This window comes from Lissotriton vulgaris, chromosome 1_1, assembly GCF_964263255.1.
Source record: "Lissotriton vulgaris chromosome 1_1, aLisVul1.2, whole genome shotgun sequence".
NCBI classification, from domain to species: Eukaryota; Metazoa; Chordata; class Amphibia; order Caudata; family Salamandridae; genus Lissotriton; species Lissotriton vulgaris.
In genome coordinates, this window is record NC_141685.1 from 48,138,042 (window position 1) to 48,159,861 (window position 21,820).

The window sequence follows — 21,820 nt, forward strand, 5'->3', positions numbered from 1 at the left end:
GGCCATGTAGGCCCTGCATCATGTATCGACCCTCTCCCCATATAAGGTCCCTGTCCAATCTAAAATGGCGGTGCTTTTAAGACTCTAGGAATCTAGATATTGACATAGGACTTGGCATGTCCTTCTTATGGACATGAACGAAGGACTATCATGTTCTATAGCTTCTATGTATTTCCAAGATGGCGCCATCTTAGAATGATGTTGTTTACTAATTCTGCTTAGATTTCCAGACTGGCTCGGTCTATCAAATTTCCAAGTGCATCCTAGGCCACTGTTCATTCCTCTAATCCGGATTCTATCTTCCTAATTGCATAATCAAGTTTGACCTAATGTATTTCAACTTCCCATTTTTATATTTGCAGCTGGTCCCTCTCTTCAGGATTTGCTGATTTCGTCCTACTAATCGCATGCATATTGGCCTCTTTGGCTTAACGCTACGCTCTCCACTTCTGAAATGCAGAGCTACAACGTGTTTACAAGATTACAGTGCAGCCCTGCATTTCTCCCTGTGCTGGGGCTAAATTTAGCTGCCTAGTGCCAATGCAGGCAGCCTTGTATCATAGTGCAAGGGTGCCTGCGTTGAGGGGAACAGGCCTGACAAGTACCATGCATCAGGGGTTAGACTAACACATTTCAATGTGGTGGTCCGCATCACCATACTGAAATGCAAAGTCACACACTTTTATGGCTTCCTGAGCTGTTAAGTACTGGAGCGCTGCTATAATAATTAGAAGTCAAACTGAGCAAAGCCGGCAGCGCACATTTAGGGGTTCTGGTTTAGCTACATTCAGGCAGGGCACTCCAATCTGTCACGTGGGACATCCTGTGATTCTGGGTAAATCATTCAATATCCCAGTGCCTAACAAAAATGAATGTGTTCATCTGTAATGCAACTGGTGCTCTTATAAAGAACTATGATTCCCCGATACCTTCGGGTGGAGTGCAAGCTTAATAAAACTCTGAAAAAATTGCAGGGGACAATCCTATTCCAACTCGAATGCTAACCCTATGAAGCACCCTACACCTTTAGGGCTACTTACACAAAGACGGACTGTAATCCAAGTCAGAGAGTTTTAAACCCACTACTTCCTGAAGTAATCCTAAAGGAGGTTCTGGCGGTGCCCGACCAAAAGAACCAGTGGATGCCAAGTTGCGTGAAGTTTGGGTGGTTTCCTAGGGTCAGCTCAAACTGCAGCGGTTTAAGAAACCCGACTCTTCCCATTTCAAGAGTTTGACATCAGCCGCTGTCCTAGTGGTGTATGTACTGTCAGTAAATTATTTTAAGGGGCTGAGCAACCCCTGGTCATAAGCACTGAATGCCATGCTCTTCCAGAACAAGGGCTGCCTGTCCCCTGTCAACACTCAGCATTTCTGTCAGGAACCGGTGAAGTTTCAGCCCCACACAGGACCAAATTAGTCCTCGTGGATCTCTAGGACCAAACACTCTGGTCCTGTGATTGGGTCGATCAGCAGCCCTAGGTTTGTTGTTTTAGCCTGAAGTGCTCACCCCATGTCTGCTAAAGGTGGGTTTATGAGAGAAAGATTACTGTTCACTGGCCAACCGCCTGCAGGTGCTGCTAGAGAGGGTCTAGAATAGGGTGGGTTTGCAGGTATGATGAGGGACGGCTGACCTTTTCCATGGAGGGGCGCTGTTAGCAGATAAATGTACACACCTTTGCAAGCAGTACTAACAGTTGAACACAGGGCTTGGCATCACCATCACCGTTCCTTTGTAAAGCGTACATGTTTCTATTACTTTCATGTTTTACATCTCAAACCTTGATTTCCAAACCTATGCTGAATATTCTCAGCCAGCAGCCCATCCTGACATAGTTGGAGGGGGCCTGATCCAGTCACTTATTGCAATTGTGAGGATGATTAAGAGGTGATAAACAGGTTTGATATTGAAATCCATCGGCTTTGAGTCTCTGTGCCCACTCTTTTAAGATTTCACTAACCAACAGTGTTACATCAGGCCCCTCACACCTCTCTGAGGAGGAACACCCTAGACCAGGGGTCTTAAAATGTCTTAATGCCACCCTCCCAACCCCACAGCGACCGTCGGGCTCCCCTCAGAATTTTTGACAATTATTCTCTTCAATTGGCAATGTTTAAATATATCTAGACTTATTTAAACATTGCAGTTAAGTACTGTTTTAAGAATGCAATCAAACACATGATTGACAAACATACTATTCTGGTAAGGCAGGCTTTAATATAGCCTTATGGCCCGCGGACGAAGGCCTGCGTCTCGGGACTATAATGGGTTCAGTTCATTTAACAACCGGTATATCCCGAGGCAGAAGGGCTATAAGGCAATTAGAACATTCCACCCACTAAGGGTAGAATGTTCTAAATTAAAAAGAGAAAAATATGAAGACAAACATCTGAATGTTGGAGCTCCGGACTTATTCCAGCCATTACAAGCCCGGAGCTGCTTCAATGGAGCTCCCGACATTCCAATGTTCTCATATCGGGTACAAGTGCCCAGAGTGTGTTCATTTGAAGTGGGGGTTTTGAAAAACATTTGGAGTCCCGTCCCTTTTGACACATACTCCTAGCTAGTATATTAGTATTTAAACGTCAAAACATGTTAGTGATGGCCCATTGGAGAGCAGCTTACTGCCGCTCATTATTTTAAGCTTAAAACAAAGCACCATTATCAGCATAATGCTTCATTTGACCAGAACCTAGCGCCCCACCTGGGATCATCTCAGACCCCCCTGGGAGGGCCCACCCCCAGTCTGAGGCCCCCCGCCATCATCTCAGGCCCCCCCTGAGAGGGCCCGCCCCCAGTCTGAGGCCCCCCACCTGGGATCATCTCAGGCCCCCCCTGGGAGGGCCCGCCCCCAGCCTGAGGCCGCCCACCTGGGATCATCTCAGGCCCCCCTGGGACGGCCCGCCCCCAGTTTGGGGCCCCCCACCTGGGATCATCTCAGGCCCCCCTGGGAGGGCCCGCCCCCAGTCTGAGTCCCCCCACCTGGGATCATCAAAGGCCACCCTAGGAGGGCCCACCCCCAGTCTGAGGCCCACACCTGGGATCATCTCAGGCCCCCCTGGGAGGGCCCACCCCCAGCCTGAGGCCCCCCACCTGGGATCATCTCAGGCCCACCTAGGAGGGCCCGCCCCCAGTCTGAGGCCCACACCTGGGATCATCCCAGGCCCCCCTGGGAGGGCCCGCCCCCAGCCTGAGGCCCCCCACCTGGGATCATCTCAGGGCCACCCTAGGAGGGCCCGCCCCCAGTCTGAGGCCCACATCTGGGATCATCTCAGGCCCCCCTGGGAGGGCCCGCCCCCAGCCTGAGGCCCCCCACCTGGGATCATCTCAGGCCCACCTAGGAGGGCCCGCCCCCAGTCTGAGGCCCCCTGCCCTAGACATACATTTCAAGTATTCACAGTTCCTAAAAAAATATCACATAAGAGCTGACAGAATGAGAGTGAATGAATCAATCAAGATTTATTTAGGAACTAATTAACATCTCATGAAATTGATACAGCAATAGCACAGAAGAACAAGTAAACAACTGAAATGCATTTTAACATCAATTAATCTATTCATAAACACTGGTAGGAAACAAGGAACTGGTGGATCAAAAGGATAAGACACATCCTACATCTAAAACTGATTACACGTTTGATTAAACATTCAAAGAAACACAAACTGACTAAAAAGATTCCATGGTTAATCACGCCACCAAAAAAGTGTCGCCCAAGAATGCAAAATGGTGATTTTGCCTAACTATCACACAACATGCGGCTCAGTGACATTTATAAATGATTCCTCACTCTCCTGAAGAGAAGCTGTGTGCTCACCCTGGCTATCACACAGCATGCGGGTTGTAGAGTTTCATTATTAATCCGTATCTGCTGAACAGACACCGTGTGCTCGACTTGGCTATCACACAGCTGCAGCTCCGTGACCTTCATTATTGATCCTGCACTCCTCCGAAGTGTGCTCGGCCTGGCTATCAAACAGCAGCAGTTCTGTGACCTTCATTATTGATCCTGCACTCTTCTGAAGTGAAGTACTCGGCCTGGCTATAACACAGCTGCAGCTCTGCAACTGTCATTATTGATCCTGCACTCTTTTGAAGAGAGGCTGACGTATTTGTAGGTTTGAAAGTTCACAAAAGATCTTCACACATTTACTGCAATGATATGGCTTTATCCCTGTGTGTTTGTTCGCTGATCAATCCTTAATGTTGAAGATTCACAAAACCTACGTCAACATTCACTGCACTTGAATGATTGTTCGTGTGTGTTTTCTAATACCGTATATCTCTTCTCACATTCATTGAATTTGAATGGTTTTTCCAGCTTGTATTCTAATTTCTAATTTCTAATTTAAAACACTTGTAAAGCGCGGCGTACACCTTGCGGTTTCTTGGCGCTGGAGGTTCAGTAACTGAGGGAGAAAAGACCATGGAGGGGTGGAATAAGTATTAGGCAGGGAAAGCCTGGCTGAAGAGGAAAGTTTTCAGGTCTCTACGGAAGGAGAGATACTGAGTGGCAGAACGGAGATTGTCTGGAAGAGAGTTCCAGAAAGTAGGGGCCAGAGTTGAAAAGTTAGAACCGCCCCACTTTTTGCGTGAGAAGCGGGGAATCTGGAGAAGGGACTTGGAGGAAGACCGGAGATTTCTAGCGGGGACATAGGGTTTAATTAGTGAGGCGATGAAAGCGGGGGCAGTGCCCTGACGGGCCTGAAAGACCATGCATCCGATCTTGAAAAGGGAGCGTTGTTTCACGGGGAGCCAGTGAAGCTCTTTTAGAAGGGGGGTGGAGTGGTGATAGCGTGGAAGGCCGTATATCAGCCTGGCCGCCTGGTTCTGGATGGTTTGGAGTCTACGCAGGCTGTACGCTGGAATGCCATGATAGAGGGCGTTGGCGTAGTCCAATCGTGAGATTATTCACAGATGTTTCCTTAATGTTGACGATTCACTAAAACTGCTTCCCCATTCACTGAAATGATACGTTTTTTCCTAGTGTGTATTATTTGATGCTGTTTTAGGTGTGATAATCAACTGAACCTCTTCAAACATTCACTGAAATGATATTTTTTTTCCAGTGTGTGTTCTCTGGTGCTGTTTTAGGCTTGATAATCGACTAAACATCTTCACACATTCACTGCATTTATATGGTTTTTCTCCAGTGTGTGTTCGCTGATGAATCCTTAATGTTGAAGATTCAATAAAACTTATTCCACATTCACTGCACTTGAATGATTTTTCCCGTGTGTGTGTTCTCTGATGTCGTTTTAGTCCTGATACATATATGAAGCTCTTCCCACATTCACTGCACTTGAATGGTTTTTCCCCTGTATGTGTTCGTTGATGAACCTTTAATGTTGATGAGTCACTAAAACTACTTCCACATTCACTGCACTGGAATGGTTTTTCCCCAGTGTGCGTTCTCTGATGCCGCTTTAGGTTGGATAATCGACTAAACCTTTGCACACATTCACTGCAATGATATGGTTTTTCTCCAGTGTGTGTTCTCTGATGAATCCTTAATGCTTTAGATTCACTAAACCTCTTCACACATTCACTGCACTTGAATGGTTTTTCCCCTGTGTGAGCTCGCTGATGAATCCTTAATGTTGATGAAGTCCTAAAACTACTTCCACATTCACTGCACTGGAATGGTTTTTCCCCTGTGTGTGTTCCTTGATGCTGTTTTAGGTGGGATAATCGATTAAACATCTTCACACATTCACTGCAATGATATGGTTTTTCTCCAGTGTGTGTTCTCTGATGGTATTTTAGGTCTGTTAATTGAAAAAAGCTCTTCAGACATTCACTGCACTTGAATGGGTTTTCCCCTGTGTGTGTTCGCAGAAGATTCTTTAATTTTGACGAATCAATAAACCTACTGTCACATTCATTGCAATGATATGGTTTTTCCCCTGTGTGTGTTCGTTGATGTCTTTGTAGGCCTGATAACTGAATAAAGCTCTTTACACATTCAGTGCATTTGAATTGCTTTTTCGCTGTGCGTGTTTGCTGATGGTGTTTTAATATTGATGACAAATTAAAGCCCTCACTGCATGTGTCTAAGACTTCTCTCTTAGTTAGTGTCTCTGGGTCTGGCATATACTTGTTTACATCGTGTGACTGTACTTCCTGAAGGGCCATCATGACTGATAAAGCAGTTGTGTTATTCTTGCAATCCCTGTATGTGTCGTATTTTGCATGTTTTCTTTCAGATTAAAGAATAAAGTGTAATGGTCAACAACTACTTCCCAAACTCATAATGTGTGTAAGGCTTCTTCGTGGGCAATTGTGTCTTTAGACTGGATAATGGTTCTGCATGCTTGCGGGTAAAGATCCATCGTCCTTCTGGTCGGTGCACACTGGGACAGTACTCTGTATTTTAGAAAATAGAACCCTTATTTCTTTTAACCTTCATTTGTCTGACTCCACTCCATTGCGCTTTTCACTGGTTGCTGTGGATTGGTCTGAAACAGTTTACAATGCACCTCTAGCACTGAATGGTGGTCGTTAGTCTTTTAGGAAGCAGAGCACTGCTGTAACCACCACATACCAACCTCGTGATCAAAGCTGCTATTGGACATGTTTACACAAGAGGAGGTTTATCAGTGTTGTCTTAATTTTCTAGAGGTAATTTCTTCGTTTTGAGGCACGGAGGTGCACAGCTGAGACTCGTAGAATCACTGAATTTCTCATGACCCTTGTCCCTTCTTCCAGGATGTCCCAGTTTATGTTCAGGTCCGGCTGGCTCTGACGGCACTTAAGTTTTCCTCAATACTGGAACTCAATATTTTGGACTTTGTTTTTGTAGATTTACAGTGTTATCTTCCATATTTTGAAACATTTTGTACAATCAACGATTGTTTTCTGTTGGATGTAAAGAGATTTAAAATTACTTAAAGGGAAACATAACGGAATGTGCATACACAATTTGTAATTGATTGTATAAAGATCTCTTCATTCCCATTTTTAAAACTTATGATAGCATATGTAACCATACACAGAAATGAAATTTAAATAAACGTTGCTTTGAATATGCCACATCTTAATTTTTTCAGCAAATGTTTGAATGAGTAACTTAGTAAATAAAAAAAGGGCGCTCGCATAGCACTCATACACTAGTTACAGCTTTAGGTAGGTGCATATGGTCAAGGTTTTGTCAAAACAAGTACAACTCTTTGAGTAAGAGATGAATCAGGAAGACTCAAGATAGAAGGGCGGACATCAGTATGTTGTGCGGTCAAGGTTTTGTCAAAACAAGTACAACTCTTTGAGTAAGAGATGAATCAGGAAGACTCAAGATAGAAGGGCGGACATCAGTATGTTGTGCCATAAATCAAATATTACTGTTCACAGAGGTGCCTGTCTTCATTCACTACACCCACAATATGCAGTAGAGCAGCAGTTTAATGATTGTATTTACTTTGTGGTTTTACTTCTCTCAAATATTTTTTTTATTTAACTTTGTTTTATTGATTTTAGCATAAGGCAAGTACAATACAGTTATCATATATGCCCCAAGAAAATACAGTGAAGAGGAGTCTTGGTACCCGCTCGTCCCCTACATGATAACCCAGTTCCGCATAAGTTTGTTCATATACGAAGTATCCTTGGGTGCTGTCTGTGTCGAGGCTCCTGTCTCATCCCTACCCTAAAAACACCCAACAAGAACAAAACCCTCCACCCCTTGAAACTACCCCCACACTACCCCCACCCCAACCAGTGCGCCATGCCTTTGCCTCCATGTGTCGTTGCGTGTGAGAGCAGCTAGGTGTCTATGTTCCAGAATTGGCCTTAGGAGGCTGTGCATCAATAAGTTGCAAGAGGTAGAGATACATTGGACAGGTTATTTCCTTAAATTCTGTTGCCAAACCGTATGAAAGGATGCTGTGAATTGCGTAAGAGTGGCTTTGATGCGTTCCATACCCAGCGTGTACCATAGTTTATGTAGCCAGCCTGTGTGAGTGGACCGAGTGCGTGTACCCGAGAGAGATTAGATGTGCTGAACAGCCGCGCTCATGACCAGACCCATTTGTCGTTCTCTGGTTGATTTCAGTGGGAATGTGAGTGCGTTAGGAAGCCCCAGTAGTGTGTAGGTGGAGAATCGGGGAATTTCGGTATTGAAGTGACTGACAATATCATTAAGGACAGCTGTCCTGTAGGCTGTGACCTCCCTGCAATCCCAAAGAAGATGTGTTAATGTGCTTTCTTCGTCACACCCTCTCCAGCAAGTCGGGCTGCGATTTCGGGTTGTGTTAGCCAATGTCGGATTTGAAAGTATTGAAATCGTTGTGGGGCGGTGATGTTGTAAAGCTGTGGTAGCTCTGTGAACTGTATGAACCCCTCGAGGTCAAAAAGATGACCCGCAGATCTGCAGTCTGACCTTCGCCACTGCTGGAACGTGTTCGCGTCCATCCCCGGGATGAAGTCGGGATTATCGAACAGTGGTGTAAGTGGTGATGGGAAAGTAGTGAGCCCTCTTTTAGCTGCCACTGAGTCCCACACAGGCAGCACTGTGCGCGTTACGGAGGATTTCTCAAGGTATGTAGGTCTATTAGCGCGTTTTAAGAAATGTATCTTCCAAAGCTAGGTTTGCGCCATCGCCCTGTCTTCTCTGACTCGGGCCTGTACCACTCTACTAAATATCTCAATTGTTCTGCTTGGAAATATTGCTGTAGGTTGGGGATCCCCAGACCCCCCTCATCCGCTGCCCGATAGGACAAGCTTCTTCACATCCTTGGCTTTTTCCCAGCCCATATAAAGTGCTGCACCGCATCTTGCAGTCTCTTAATGGTGCCCACGGGGGGAATGACCGGAATGGTCTGAAAAATATATAAAAGTTTGGGGAGTGTGGACATTTTCACCCCAGCGATGCACCCCAGTAGTGATAGAGGCTGTTTCTGCCATCTCCTGAGGTCCCCTTGGATTTGGGAGATGATGTTTGTGTAGTTCAGGGTGACTGCTCTGTGGAGGGGGGTGAGGATGATCCTCAGGTATGGGAGCTCCGTCTGGACCTGCAGGCCCCCGTAGATCGGAGGCGCTTCATGAGTTGAGGTTCCGTGACGATTGTAAGTGGTGTTTTTAACTCGCACGAATATGGTCGAGTCTAGTATCTATGAACCGCAAATGACGAGTTTTGTAAGTGTGCGCAGTTTCGCTGTGCTAACTTAAACCGTTCGTTTGTTATGTGGGTTTGTCATCTGTACCCACGGGTTCCATCTTAGATACGGCATCCATTTTGTCTCTTGCCCTCAAGTAGCCAGCGAACGGACGCTGTCCGCTTTGCGACCCTGGGACTCCCAAGATATGGCGGAAGACGCATGTTCTTTGTAAGTGTCTTTATGACGAGGGGGATGCTACTGTAAGGCAGATGGCGCCGCTCGAGGCTCATCTTGCCGCACGGGCTTATTGTCTCAGTCGTGCATCTCATTAGGCACGTCCCTTTGATGCCTGTATCTCGTGCTTCTCGACACTCCCCTTTTACACCCTTTCCGATCTCCCTACTGTCTCCGTCTTCCTCTGCACCTGTCTTCGTTCCTATTTCGATCTACTTTACTGCTGATTGGAATTTGCTAATGGTGGGAAGATGGGTTTTTACAGTTGGGAATCGCCAAATGTTTCCGCACTTATGTTCCGGATCTTGTGTGTTTCAAAGTGATCTAAGCGACCCCTCTGAGAGCGACTTGTGGGAACCAGGTTGTAAACTATTGTGTATCATGTTATCCTATGGGTAAAAACTGTATAAAAGGAGCGATCCACAAATACAATTTGAAGCAGTCTCCCCGAACTACACTCGATGTACTTCCTGTGACTTCTGTGTTCCCTGCAGTAAATAAACCTTGACTCTTTGACGCCGAAGGAAGTGTCCCGTGTCTCTGTGACTTGTACGCCGGAGCAGGTTACCCACGAAGGTTTCAGGTGTTGTGCCCTGGCACCGCTGGGTCCAAAGAACCCAGTCCTTCAGAGTGATATGTGAATTGCTGCCTAATGGTAGGATCATTGATTTCCCCCTGTTCATTTTGAGGCCCGACACCCTCCCAAAGGCCTCTACCTCTTCCAGGAAGGCAGGCACTGACTGCGTGGGATTGTTAAGGGCAACCAAGATATCATCGGCATATAAGCTGATTGGGTGGGGTCCCCCCCCCCAAGTTAATGCCATTAATGTCCGGGTTGCCCCGAAGTCTCTGCGCTAGGGGTTCTACATAGAGCGCAAAGAGGAGGGGCGAAAGCGGGCACCCCTGTCTTGTGCCTCGCTGGATGTCAAAGGGTTTTGAGTAACCCTGGGCGTAGTACTACGCTACGCTAACGGAGCATACATAGTTTGTGCTGATTCGCACTCTGCAAATTGCACGATGTACAGTACAAAAACGGTGCTTCATCAAATAGCATAGCAGTTAAATCAACAAACATCCTCAGATGCTTTGATAAAGCAATTTTACTTGCAAAATATCCAAGCATGGAGTCTGACTGCACGTAATGGGCTTTGTCTATTAAGTGAAGGATGCGTTTAGTATTATCACTGCATTGTCTGCCGGGGATGAATCCGGATTGGTCCGGCTCTATGATTCCAAGGAGTCGTGGTCCAAGCCTGGAAGCTTGCACCCCAGTGAAGATTTTGAGGTTGAGGTTGAATAGGGAGATTGGGTGTATAGGCAGCACATTGAGTAGCATACTTACCCGGTTTAGGCAGTACAATGATATCGGCTTCTAATATGTCAGTGGGGATCGAGCCAGGCCCATGGAATGAGTTGAAAAGTCTGGTAAGAAGCGGTGCTATTAATGGGCAGAAAGCTTTGTAAAAACCAGAGGAGAAGCCGTTTGGCCCGGGTGATATCAGGGGTTTGAGGTGGGATATTGCGCTGATCACCTCTTCTATTCTGATAGGTGCGTCAAGCGAGGCTGTGCCTACTGCATTAATAGCAGTTATCGCCGCTTCACACAGGAAGGCCTCTCCATTTTTGTCAAGAAAAGGATCTGCGCTGTATAAGGATGCGTAATATTCTCTCAGCTATCTGCTCATCATCGCTTAGCTTCTCACCCCGTCTTTTAATGGGATTATTGAGCCCTTTCACATTTAGGGTGATAACTTTTAGGGTGGCCTCTGTCATTTTGCATGTTGAGCAGGAGATAGCTTGATTCTAGGGGGGGCGACCCCTACGTAATATCTCAATCGAGCTCATTTCCCCCACGGCACACTGGTTCCCTCCCCCCTCCCATTGCCCCAAGCCCATCCCGGACCCCCGGGTTCCCCGTCCTAACCCCAACATTTACTGAACCCCTGACCCAGACCGCTCCTCCCCCCCGTCCTAACCCCAACAAGAAAACCCCAATAAGTTACCATAGACCCAAGCCTGTATACTCGTGTCACAGGCCTGCGGTGAAGTTACCTGGTTGAGCGTGTAGCCTCGGTGATCCCCCCGACCCCCCACATTACCCCAGACCAGCTTTGTAGTAATGCAATTGAGTCCCCATCTCGCAAACAGATCATGCAGTAGATGATGTGTCTCTTGTCACCGCATTCAGGGCCGAAGCCCATTCCTGTGACATTGTGGCTTGGCCTGGTTTCAGTTCTTCGAAGGGGAGTGTCTGTGGCCAACTCGTTGCCACCCTCCTCTCGAGGGTTTCTGGGAGTGTTCTGGGGAGGTATTCATCTTGTTGTGTTCGAGACCCAGTAGAGCACAGGTTGCCTGAAGGGATCTCAGCTGTTGCAAGGTTCCATTCCATTTGAAAATCAGGCGGAAAGGGTGACCCCAGGAGTACGGTATTCCCTTGTCCCTCAGGAACGTCATGACAACTCTGAACGCTTAAAATGTTTGGAGCGTGATGGTCGGCCAATCTTGGAACAGTGCCACCGAGTGCCCCTGATATTGAAGAGGTTGCTTCAGACGCGCCTCTCGAAGGATCCTCTCTTTCAGTGGAAAGTCCGGCAGGAAGGCCAGGATATCCGGGGGGAGCAGGCGTGCGCCTCGCCAGACCTACTCTGTGTGCCCGGTCAATACGAATTGCAAAGTCTGTGGGTTCCTCTAGTATCTCCCGGAAAAGGCCCTGAAAATACTTGGTGATATCTGCTCCTTCTTCTTTGGATGGAACTCCTCTGACTCGGATATTATTACGTCTGGACCTATTTTCTAAGTCCTCGGCGTGTGCCTGTAAGTCCACTTGTTGATTTCTAAGGCGGAGAAGTTCTTGTTGGAGGTGTTCGACTTCCTCGCTTCTGGTCTGAGTCTTCGACGGACGCCACTTGCTCGCCTATGCCGTCCACATCGCAGTGTATCTCCCTCACCTCCCCGCCACCTCTTATTTGAGCGTGTGGAAATCCTCAAGCAGAGAGTTGAATAGGGTTTCAAGAAAGACCTGGTGATAAGCACCTCCTCGTCCCCTGTTCCATTTGATGCTTTGATGTTGTAGGGGAGGGAGGCCCTCTGTCCTCCTTAGGGGGGCCCTTAACAAGCATGTCAGTAAGCGTGCGTTCTCTCTTCGTTCTCGTGTTGGCCGTGATATGGCGTTGTCCGCTGAAGCTCTTCTCCCCCAATTTGCTTAGGCCGTACGGGGCCCTCACCGTGTGACCTGGTTGCTAGGGGCTGGCATGCTGGCCGGGGAGCCTTGTGTGGGAGCGCCGGTTTGTCCTTCTCGCTGATTTTGAATGTTGCTTGAGCGGGTATGGGTCTAAATGTGGCCCCAGCCGCGAAACCAGGCTCCTCCTGACTGGTGTAGTGCAGGGCACTATGTGTGTTTCGGGCTCAGGCCGCAAATGTGCTGGTGCCAAGGCCTACCCACGAGGGCCACTGTCTTCTGTTGCCAGGCCCCGCTTGCTCTCTGAGAAACAGGACCGGCCAACCGCACCCCCAGCCACTATTGAGTGGGCCGCAGATCTACCTCTTTCTTTACTCCTGAAGTAAGTGGGGGCACCCGCTCTCCTACGTGTGGGCACCTGTTAGGTGATTTGGTCCCATGCACGCTCAGCCGGCATCCACGTGTTGGGCCCACCGTGTGCGCTGCCCTGCTGGGAGTGTCAGGTCCGGTGCTTCGCTTCTACTCTTAGCAGTGCCTAGCGGAGCCCAGGTGTGTCCGTTGCCAAGTGCGTATGCAAGGAAGGTGAAGGCCCTGCTGCCAAGCCACAATCAGACACCGCTCTCCCAGGGGCCTCACTGCTGTGCCTCGAAGTGAAGGGCAATGGGCCTCCCTCTCTCCGCTTCCCGGGCGCCCTTGAAGGAATAGCAGGGGTCGCACTATGCTGTCTTGCTGCTGCTTGTTCCTCCGCCCCCTCTCCGCTGCAGATACTTAGCGGTACCTGTATACAGCTCCGCTGGGGCTCGGTCCACCTCCGCGTTGCTTCAGCTCCGGGGTATTCCCCCGGGGACCGGCGCCGGACCCCTCAAAGTGGCACCAGGGAGGGCGGCATCTTGTCACAGCTCCATAGGCCCAGGAGCCACGGCCTCAGTTTTCACGCTCCCGTCAAGCAGCGATGCGCCCCGCAGTGCTGCCGGTGCTCCACCTGGGCTCCCGGTCTCGCCGCCACACAGCCGCCACAACTCCCCCGCAGCGTGGTGAGGCCGGAGGGCGGTGATGAACAGGGCACAGTAAATGCTGAGACCTCCTGCTGCTTAGCCTTGCGGAGTCCTTCGCAGTGACCGAGCGGCCCGGGTGCCATTTCGCAGCCTCGAGCTGCAAGTTGCTACAGGGTCATTCGGGAGTGCCGAGCTTCTCAAAAGTGCATTCCAGGTAGACTCCTCAGCTCTGTATCTCTCACCACCAAAATCTGAGGGACAACCGGGGATATTATGCTCAAAATTGGCCCGGAGAGGTGTTTGGTGCGAGGAGCCTCGAGGTCCTATGTCGTCTCAGGTCACCATCTTGGCCACGCCCATCCTCTCAAATATTTTTTACATTTGTCAGTATTATCCACCGAGATGGGAGTTTCCTGGCTGGTCTAGGAGAATGAGCTGGGCTGGTCTGTTGTTTAGTTGTCTCACCTCTAACTTTAGAGCTTGACATAGCACACTAGCCTGGCGGCCCACTAGTTGACAGCTGTGGTGCATCTGCGTAGCAAGAGCACAGATGGTGTGCCAAAGCCAAGGCTGTTAGCACCCTTTCACCCCTGGACCATGCCGAGCACCCCAAACACTCTCTTAAAACATCTCTTAAGTCAAACTGCTCTGTTCGTATCTCCTCCACCTCTGCTGCCCTCCATACAAGGTAGGGCCTGTTCTTAAATGTATTCACCTGCACCTCACATGCATAGACCTGCTTTCAACATTCCTTTTCTAGCACAAAACCTGCGAACAACATTTTCCAACCATATAATTCACTTTTCATGGGTCCCTCCTCCTACTCATGCTTTTCAACATCACCCGTACAAACCACTGTGGCCACATTTAATGGAACAATACGGAGGTGCGCTCATTCTTTCCACAAGATGGAGAATGCACCAGAACAGCGCACGCTGCACATAAGATAAAGATAAAGGGCCTTCTGCGACTCTCACACATGCCCGGCAATGACACAGTCCCTACACCGCTTTTACAAAGGGCCAGATGCTTAGCACTGCTTTTCAAATACCCACAAAATACCACAGGCACAGCTCAACAATGTAAAATAAAATTAATTCACACACAATTCACAGTGTAAAATCCATCAGCAAATGATCCAAAGTGTACTGCATGCCACAAGGGTCTTTACTATCTCAACTGCGTTGACAGTTTGCTGTCACCAAAGTGTTCTTCCTTTGAAAAAGGTGCATTTCCTCTATGACATGTAGAGCAGGGGCAAGCCCATATCAGACAGAATAAAAAAATGTATAGCTCTGTAGTATTCTGAGATAAAGAACTGGGTAATAGGACAATGGCTTCCAATAACACAGCACTGAGCACCTCACTTCAGCCAATCTTTAACGATTGTTTGAAGAACAGGGCAACAGGAAGGGGTATTAAATGCCGACCATTAACCTTTCACCAGCTGCACACGGGGACGGCATTGGAAAGATGGAACGCTGTGCTCCAGCAACCACTCAAGTCATGCATACAGGCGCTACAACATGTTGTCCTGGAACTCTCGATTCCAATTCACTCAATTTAACTATACACATTACAGTTAACTCTCACCTCACCGTATCAAGAGCGCGTTTCCTGATTCGACACCAGAGTGTCCGTGCTGTAAACTGGCTGATGCCAGCTTCTGACATATGGTGTGGGAGTGCCCACCACTACAGGTGTCATGGCTCGAGGTTACAGCCACCATAGAAGAACTCGCAGACCATACATGGTCACCTACTCCTGAATCCTGCCTGCTAGGCCTTCACCCTAAAGCAAAGGGGGAGCTAACACTTACACAGGTCCCTAGACCTTGCATACATACTTTTCAAGTGACGAATAGCAACGTCTTGGAATGCGGCCTCTGTGCCGGTCACTAAGAGGTGGCTGCATACTCCCCTGCACTGTGCACGAGCAGAGAACAACACACTACACATGCTACTCACTAGAGGAGTGGGGAGAGTGGATGGGGTGTGGGAAAGTAGGATCTGCTTTCATGGCTACCCCCACTTTTCCTGGTTTCATGCTATTTTTCTGACCAGCCTGACTGAGATCCTGCTAATCAGGACCCCAGTCACTGTGCTTCTTCCTAAATTGGGTATGGTGAGTACCTTGGTACATTCCTAATTGGCTGCTGGTGTACTCTAGTAAGTCCCTAGTATATGGTACTAGGTACCTAGGGCCTAGGTACTCCAGCGGACCACCATGGGCTGCACCATGTGTTATGCCACCCATAAGGGACCCTCCAAACTCTGACCACAGGCCGGCCAATGCAGCCTGTGTGAGTTGGTGCTTGCACCTCTCACAAAAGATATGTCTCCTTATATCCAACATCCCTGCACTTGAAACCTATTAGTCACCCCTTTAGCAGGCCTTTCAGTCCCAAACGCTGGGTGCTTGGTTCCGAGTGTGAGGGTGGCCCTGCATGAGCAGACAACCCCTACATACCCCGGAGTCCATTCTCCTGGTATTGAACATAAATCAGCCATTATGATATAGCGAGACCATCTCTAACCTGGCTGGAAAGAATCTGTGTGTGTTTGGTATCAGACATGCTGGCATCATACCCCAACACCGTACCTGGTGTTGTAGGTATGATTCCATCCATGGCAGGGCTCCTTCGGGATGTATTCCATGCTCTCGGGACCGATCTTACAGAGTCTGACAGCAACCTAGGCCTGCTGCATACCACAGACACTATTCTGCCCTCCTGCTGCTGGGCCAGGCCCAAGCAGGGGAAGGTAGGACAATCGTTTTCCTGTCACAGGGACCATCTCCCAGACAAGAGTTAATGTATTATGGAGGGGTGGGGGTTCCTGCCAGCGCCACATAGTCTGCTGGAAGGGCACATTTGGTGCCCTCCTTGCATACTCCAGTTCAAACCAGCTCAGGGAGCCGTTAGCTCCAGCGCTGGCGCAAACCTGGACAAACGACATGGGAGTATCGTCCCCACTGTCCAACCCCTCCTCCGAGAGGGACCCCTAAATCCTCCCAACCCTCACCTTCAGGTACTTAATGACTTACCTGTGGACGGGTCCCTAGATTCGTCATGGGATTTGAGTCAGATATAACTCCGCGTCCTGTTCAAATCATCTGGACATCGTAACCGAGTCAGACTGACCGCTCAAACTTCATTTCAGGAACAGAGAAGACTTTGTCTGCTCAGGACCTCTTCGTTCTGCGAGTCGCTGCACCATCAGTGTCCGTGCTCCATACAGGTTCCATCCTGGGCCTGTGGCCATCCAAAGACATCCGAAGGAATCTCCCTTGGAGTGAAGGAATCACTCCCCTGTGTCTGCAGGCACCGCAACACAGCTGACCTCATCGCTGATCCTACGCTCCTACAGACTCCAACAGGTTCAGTAACATACAAGACAGTTCTACAACGTCTTCGAGGCCTGCACTGTTTTCAGACCTAGTCTGAGGATCCCTCATCGACACTGCCCGAACCGAGTCTTTGTGCATTTCGTCAGCTGTATTGCATTGAGTTAGGGAGTGTCTGTAATAAATAACTATTTTTGTTATAACTACACTGTGTGGTTCTTTTTCACTTAATCTACAGTACCAGATTAGATACTGGTGAAGCAAGCTGCTTTACACTCCTCCTAGACTAAGCCTGAAGGCTGCTTTCCACAGCTACCACTTAGAAAGCTTTCTAAGGTTGTCCATATAGGAAGGTGGAATCTGACTGCATGGTTACCCCCACTTTTTGCCTGGTGTTTTGCTGGTTTTCGATTTGGTTTGACTGGGATCCTGCTAATCAGGACCCCAGTCTATCTGCTTTCTCCCCGCTGGCCGCTAAGAAAACAGTGGCTGTGGCTCTCATACTATGGCGGCTGGACTACTGTAATAGCCTCCTCGCAGGAATCAATAAAACCATCCTGAGGAGACTACAGGTAGTCCAGCACGCAGCAGCTAGACTGGTCCAAGTGCTTCCGCGTAGAGCATCGGTCTCGGCTGCCCTGAACACCCTCCACTGGCTCCCAGTTCATAAAATAATTTTGTTCAAACTACTACTGATGACTTTTAGAGCACACCGTCATTTGGGCCCGATATATTTTCAGCAAGATTCAAGCATATACTACTGCAAGAACACTATGTTCTAGTGCTGCAAGCTTGCTCAAAGTGTGTAACCGGGACCCTCCGTTGCGCCCCGCGCTTGGGCGCGAACTGACCATGTGTGACCCCCCCTTCTTCTCTCCACAGCCCCAGCATTCCACGACATGGACCGGACAGGAAAAGTATAGCTGTGATGAAGAGGACGATGGGCCCTTTAACTGGACCGAAACTCTGATGGAGGAGGAGGAGTCGGGAACTCGGATAAAAGGTGGGACTGATAATCAACAGGTGTGTTACTACACCGGAGGAGCGGTCAGAGAGGAGCAGAGTGGAGTGGCGGGAAGCAGCGAGGAGGAGTGGAGAAGCGGAGGACGAGGGAACGAGAGGAAGGAGTGGAGCAGCCGCGTACAGTGGATCAGCGAAGACTGCCTAGCGGAGGAGGAGGAACCTCCGACCCCAGAACAGAGAATGGATCAGAACGCTGGGGAAGCCGCTGATATCCACGAGCAGTCGGGAGGAAACGACGGGAACACAGAGGACGAAAAGGACACGCCCGGAGGCCAACACCACGATCCGCCCAGCCGTACACCAGGAGGGGTACGGCTAACAGAGGTGCGTAACCGCTTCCTGGGGTGGTTTAGAAAAAGAGGAAGACGCCTCACCTAGCTAGCGTTAATTCCCCTGCACAAACCCGGGTTACCTGCACTACTCACCCCCTCCTTGTTTGCTTAACAGCGAGTCCCTGATTTGTGTGTACTTACACTGGGTGTTTCCCCACGGCCCCTACCTTGTGTATTGTTGTAGAATACGCCTGTCGACTGATACCCGCCTCTCTTCTGTTTTCCCTTTCGGTGCCGGCGAGGGTGGACAGCACGGAGCCTCCGGAGCCCAGCAGAAGGAGGAGCCCCGTCCGGAGAAGGGAAGAGGGAGTACTCCGGAAGACCCGAAGAGAGCGGAGCAGATCGCCACGCAGAGGAGCTGCCAGAAAAACATGCACTGATTCTTTGTATGAGTGAATAAACCCTGGAATAACCAAGACACGTCTCCTGCCTTTTCATAGTCCCGCTGTTACAAAGTGCCAGGCTTCAAATTAGTAACTAGAGACGGGAGATCAGCCACTGTACTGGGAGCAAAGGCTTGGAACTGTAACTAGAGACGGGAGATCAGCCACCGTACTGGGAGCAAAGGCTTGGAACTGTAACTAGAGACGGGAGATCAGCCACCGTACTGGGAGCAAAGGCTTGGAACTGTAACTAGAGACGGGAGATCAGCCACCGTACTGGCAGCAAAGGCTTGGAACTGTAACTAGAGACGGGAGATCAGCCACCGTACTGGGAGCAAAGGCTTGGAACTGTAACTAGAGACGGGAGATCAGCCACCGTACTGGGAGCAAAGGCTTGGAACTGTAACTAGAGACGGGAGATCAGCCACCGTACTGGGAGCAAAGGCTTGGAACTGTAACTAGAGACGGGAGATCAGCCACCGTACTGGGAGCAAAGGCTTGGAACTGTAACTAGAGACGGGAGATCAGCCACCGTACTGGGAGCAAAGGCTTGGAACTGTATGCCAAAGGAACTTAGAGTAATTGAACAGGAGGGGCAGTTTAGAAAGGCATTAAAGACATGGATCTTTGGAATATCTGATGCCTGCTGCCTAGACCTAATCTAGCTCTTATTCTACACAATTGATCCGTGTCATTTACAGCGCCAGGAGACTCTGTTAGGAGTGACAGTTGCGCTATATAAGACTCACTTTTCATTTCATTTCATTTCAAATTGGTTGTTCAGGTACTTTAGGTACACTCCAGATTGGATTCTGGGGTACCCTTTAAAGTCCCTAGTATATGGTATACTATATACCCAGGGCATAGGTACCCCAGCGGCCTCTATATATAATGCCACCCCTGGGAGACCATTCAAAATGACACAATAGGTCTGCTACAGCAGTCTGTGAAGGTGGTGTACGCACCCCTTACTTACATATAGGTTCCCTGTATCTATCCATATCACTGCACATTTAAACCTATCAGTCACCCCTATGGCAGGCCTTATCAATCCTAAAGGTAGGGTGCTGGGTTTTATGTGAGAGGGTGCTCCTGCATGAGCAGAGCCCCTCTGCAGCCTTCGGAACCTCTATTCTGCGGTTGTTTGTGATACAGCCAACCATATACTCTTAAGTGCATTATAACCTCACAGTAAATGCTAACTTTAAAACGCCTGCATGGAAACATACCTCCACACCAGTAACTGGTGTGGGAGGTATGATTCCACCCTCCTAGAGGGAGAAAGATGACAGCACCGATACCAGCTTTCTCGACCCTGGCATCACAAGATGGATGCTGCCAGCCACAGACACGCGTCTGCCCTCCTGCTGCTGGATGAAACTCCGGCAGGGGAGGCTGGACAATAGGTATCCTGTCACAGGGAGGTGTGACCACCTCCAAAAGAAGCTTTAGTGTGTTGGGGCAGGGTGGGTGCACTCTGAGAGAGCCTTGATGTCTGCACTGGGGGCACATTTGGTGTCCCTGTACATAGTCCAGCTCAAACCGGTTGCAGAAGCTATCAGCCACGAAAAGCTATCTGGCACGAAACTGGACAAAGGAAATGGGTGTAGCCACCCCTCTGTCCTGACCCTCCCATAGGTGGGTCCCAAGGCAAGCACCTCCACGCATCTGACCAGTTTGCATCTACGCAGCTCCTGAAGGACTCCGAAGATTTCACATCACAGGAGGTGGGTTCCTAAGCTTCCCCGAGGCCGACCAGTGCTCTCAGCAAACCTGAGACCCGCAGCCCTTGTGGGGATCGTGCAACTCGAATCCCTAGACACCATGCACATTTGCAGCAGCATATGCTTTTTGGCGATCCCTGAGGCTGTGCTTTTGGGCTACTTGTAGTCCACGCCCTGAGCAGTGTTTCCACTGAAGATTACTGGCCTATACTCCACAAGTGTTCCATGGGCTGGTATTTTGTGATTCCTCTCGAGGTCCCTTCACGATCCCTGGTCCGTTCTACCTGTGGGTCCCTGTGAAGATAACTTTGACTTTCCGTGGGCTTTCCTGGTTGCTCCAAAAGTGCCCTGACTCTCCATAGATTGGGGAGTCGCCAGGACCTTGCTGAAGCATCTTTTCTCTAATGTCGTGGGTTGCAGTTACCAAGGCTTGTTGGTCTCCAATCCGGATACTGACCCCCCAGCATTCAACATCCTTCATGGAACAGCTTGCCTGCGCACTTTGGTCATTGTCGACATCTCCTGGTCTCAGTGGCAGAAGAGTCAAGCTTCACCTCTTTGCACCTGAAACACCCAACATCGGTGGGCATTTGTCTACGGAGCCCCTGGTCACTGGAAAGTGACCCAGACTCTGTCTCCTCTGCTTTCAGGTTCTTCACAGCTCCAATCCAGGCTTGGATCACAGGGGACACTTTTCCTCTTCACGGCAGCAGCACTTTGCAGCATCACGCCATTGAAAACAACGAAGATTCCCAACACCATTTGACATCTATGCACTGGCTTACCTGGATTAGGTAACACAAGTACTCCGGTGTTCACATGGGTGCTGGCCTTAGAACCTTCTAAGTTTTAAAGGGTTTGCTCCAAGTCCTCTCCTAAGTGTCCTTATTCGTTAAAATTCCAACCGTGAATTTCCCATAGGATTGTACAGAGCTCTTGGCTGTGTACTCACACTGCAAGCGTCCCTTGTGGGTCCCCTGTGTCAATACCTTGGGTGGTTCCTTGGAGTCCCAGTGATTCTATGTGCTCCAGGCACTGTGTCTAGTCAAATCTTGATTGTCATACCACTTTCTTATTATATGGTTTGTTCTCCCCCTGGGGCCCACTGTGTATTGTGCTATTTACTGTAGTTATATTGCTTTAATATTGTGTGCCTTATTCTCTAATCTCATGAAGAGGTTAGTAGAGAGTGTTTAGAAATAAATACCTATATTTTATATACCTTGTGTGGTTCTCCTTTCATTTGGTCATTAAGGAGGTTATAATCTGGAAACCAAGCTGCTTTACATTCCTTTGAGACTTAGCCTGAAGACGGGTCTCCACAGCTACCACTAGGATAGCTTTAAATAAAGGTTGTCTTTAACCTAATCATCAATAAGGGTCGTTTGGACTGGTGCATGGTGCCCACTATAACTAGTGGTCAGCATATACCAGGCCAAATTTTCACAGTCCAAACCACAGGGTAGTCTGGATTGGTGCTGCACTTAAATAAGTGTGCACCATATACCAAGCAAGTCT

At 49.0% G+C, this 21,820-nt stretch overlaps 2 protein-coding genes across 2 annotated transcripts in view; both read right to left on the bottom strand.

Annotated features, from left to right (window-relative positions):
- LOC147737166 (uncharacterized) overlaps positions 1-21,820 on the bottom strand; it is a 498,742-nt gene that overhangs the window by 396,525 nt on the left and 80,397 nt on the right. The gene's annotated exons all lie outside the window — the stretch shown is intronic.
- Positions 5,019-6,811, bottom strand: LOC147737170 (uncharacterized). Its single transcript, XM_086918921.1, has one exon. The coding sequence runs from the start codon at positions 6,132-6,134 to the stop codon at positions 5,040-5,042; it is 1,095 nt and encodes a 364-aa protein (XP_086775047.1). The 5' UTR covers positions 6,135-6,811; the 3' UTR covers positions 5,019-5,039.

What these genes read in the sequence shown, in the direction of transcription:
- LOC147737170 (XM_086918921.1), bottom strand. Translation starts at nt 6,134, where the DNA reads ATGATGGCCCTTCAGGAAGTACAGTCACACGATGTAAACAAGTATATG.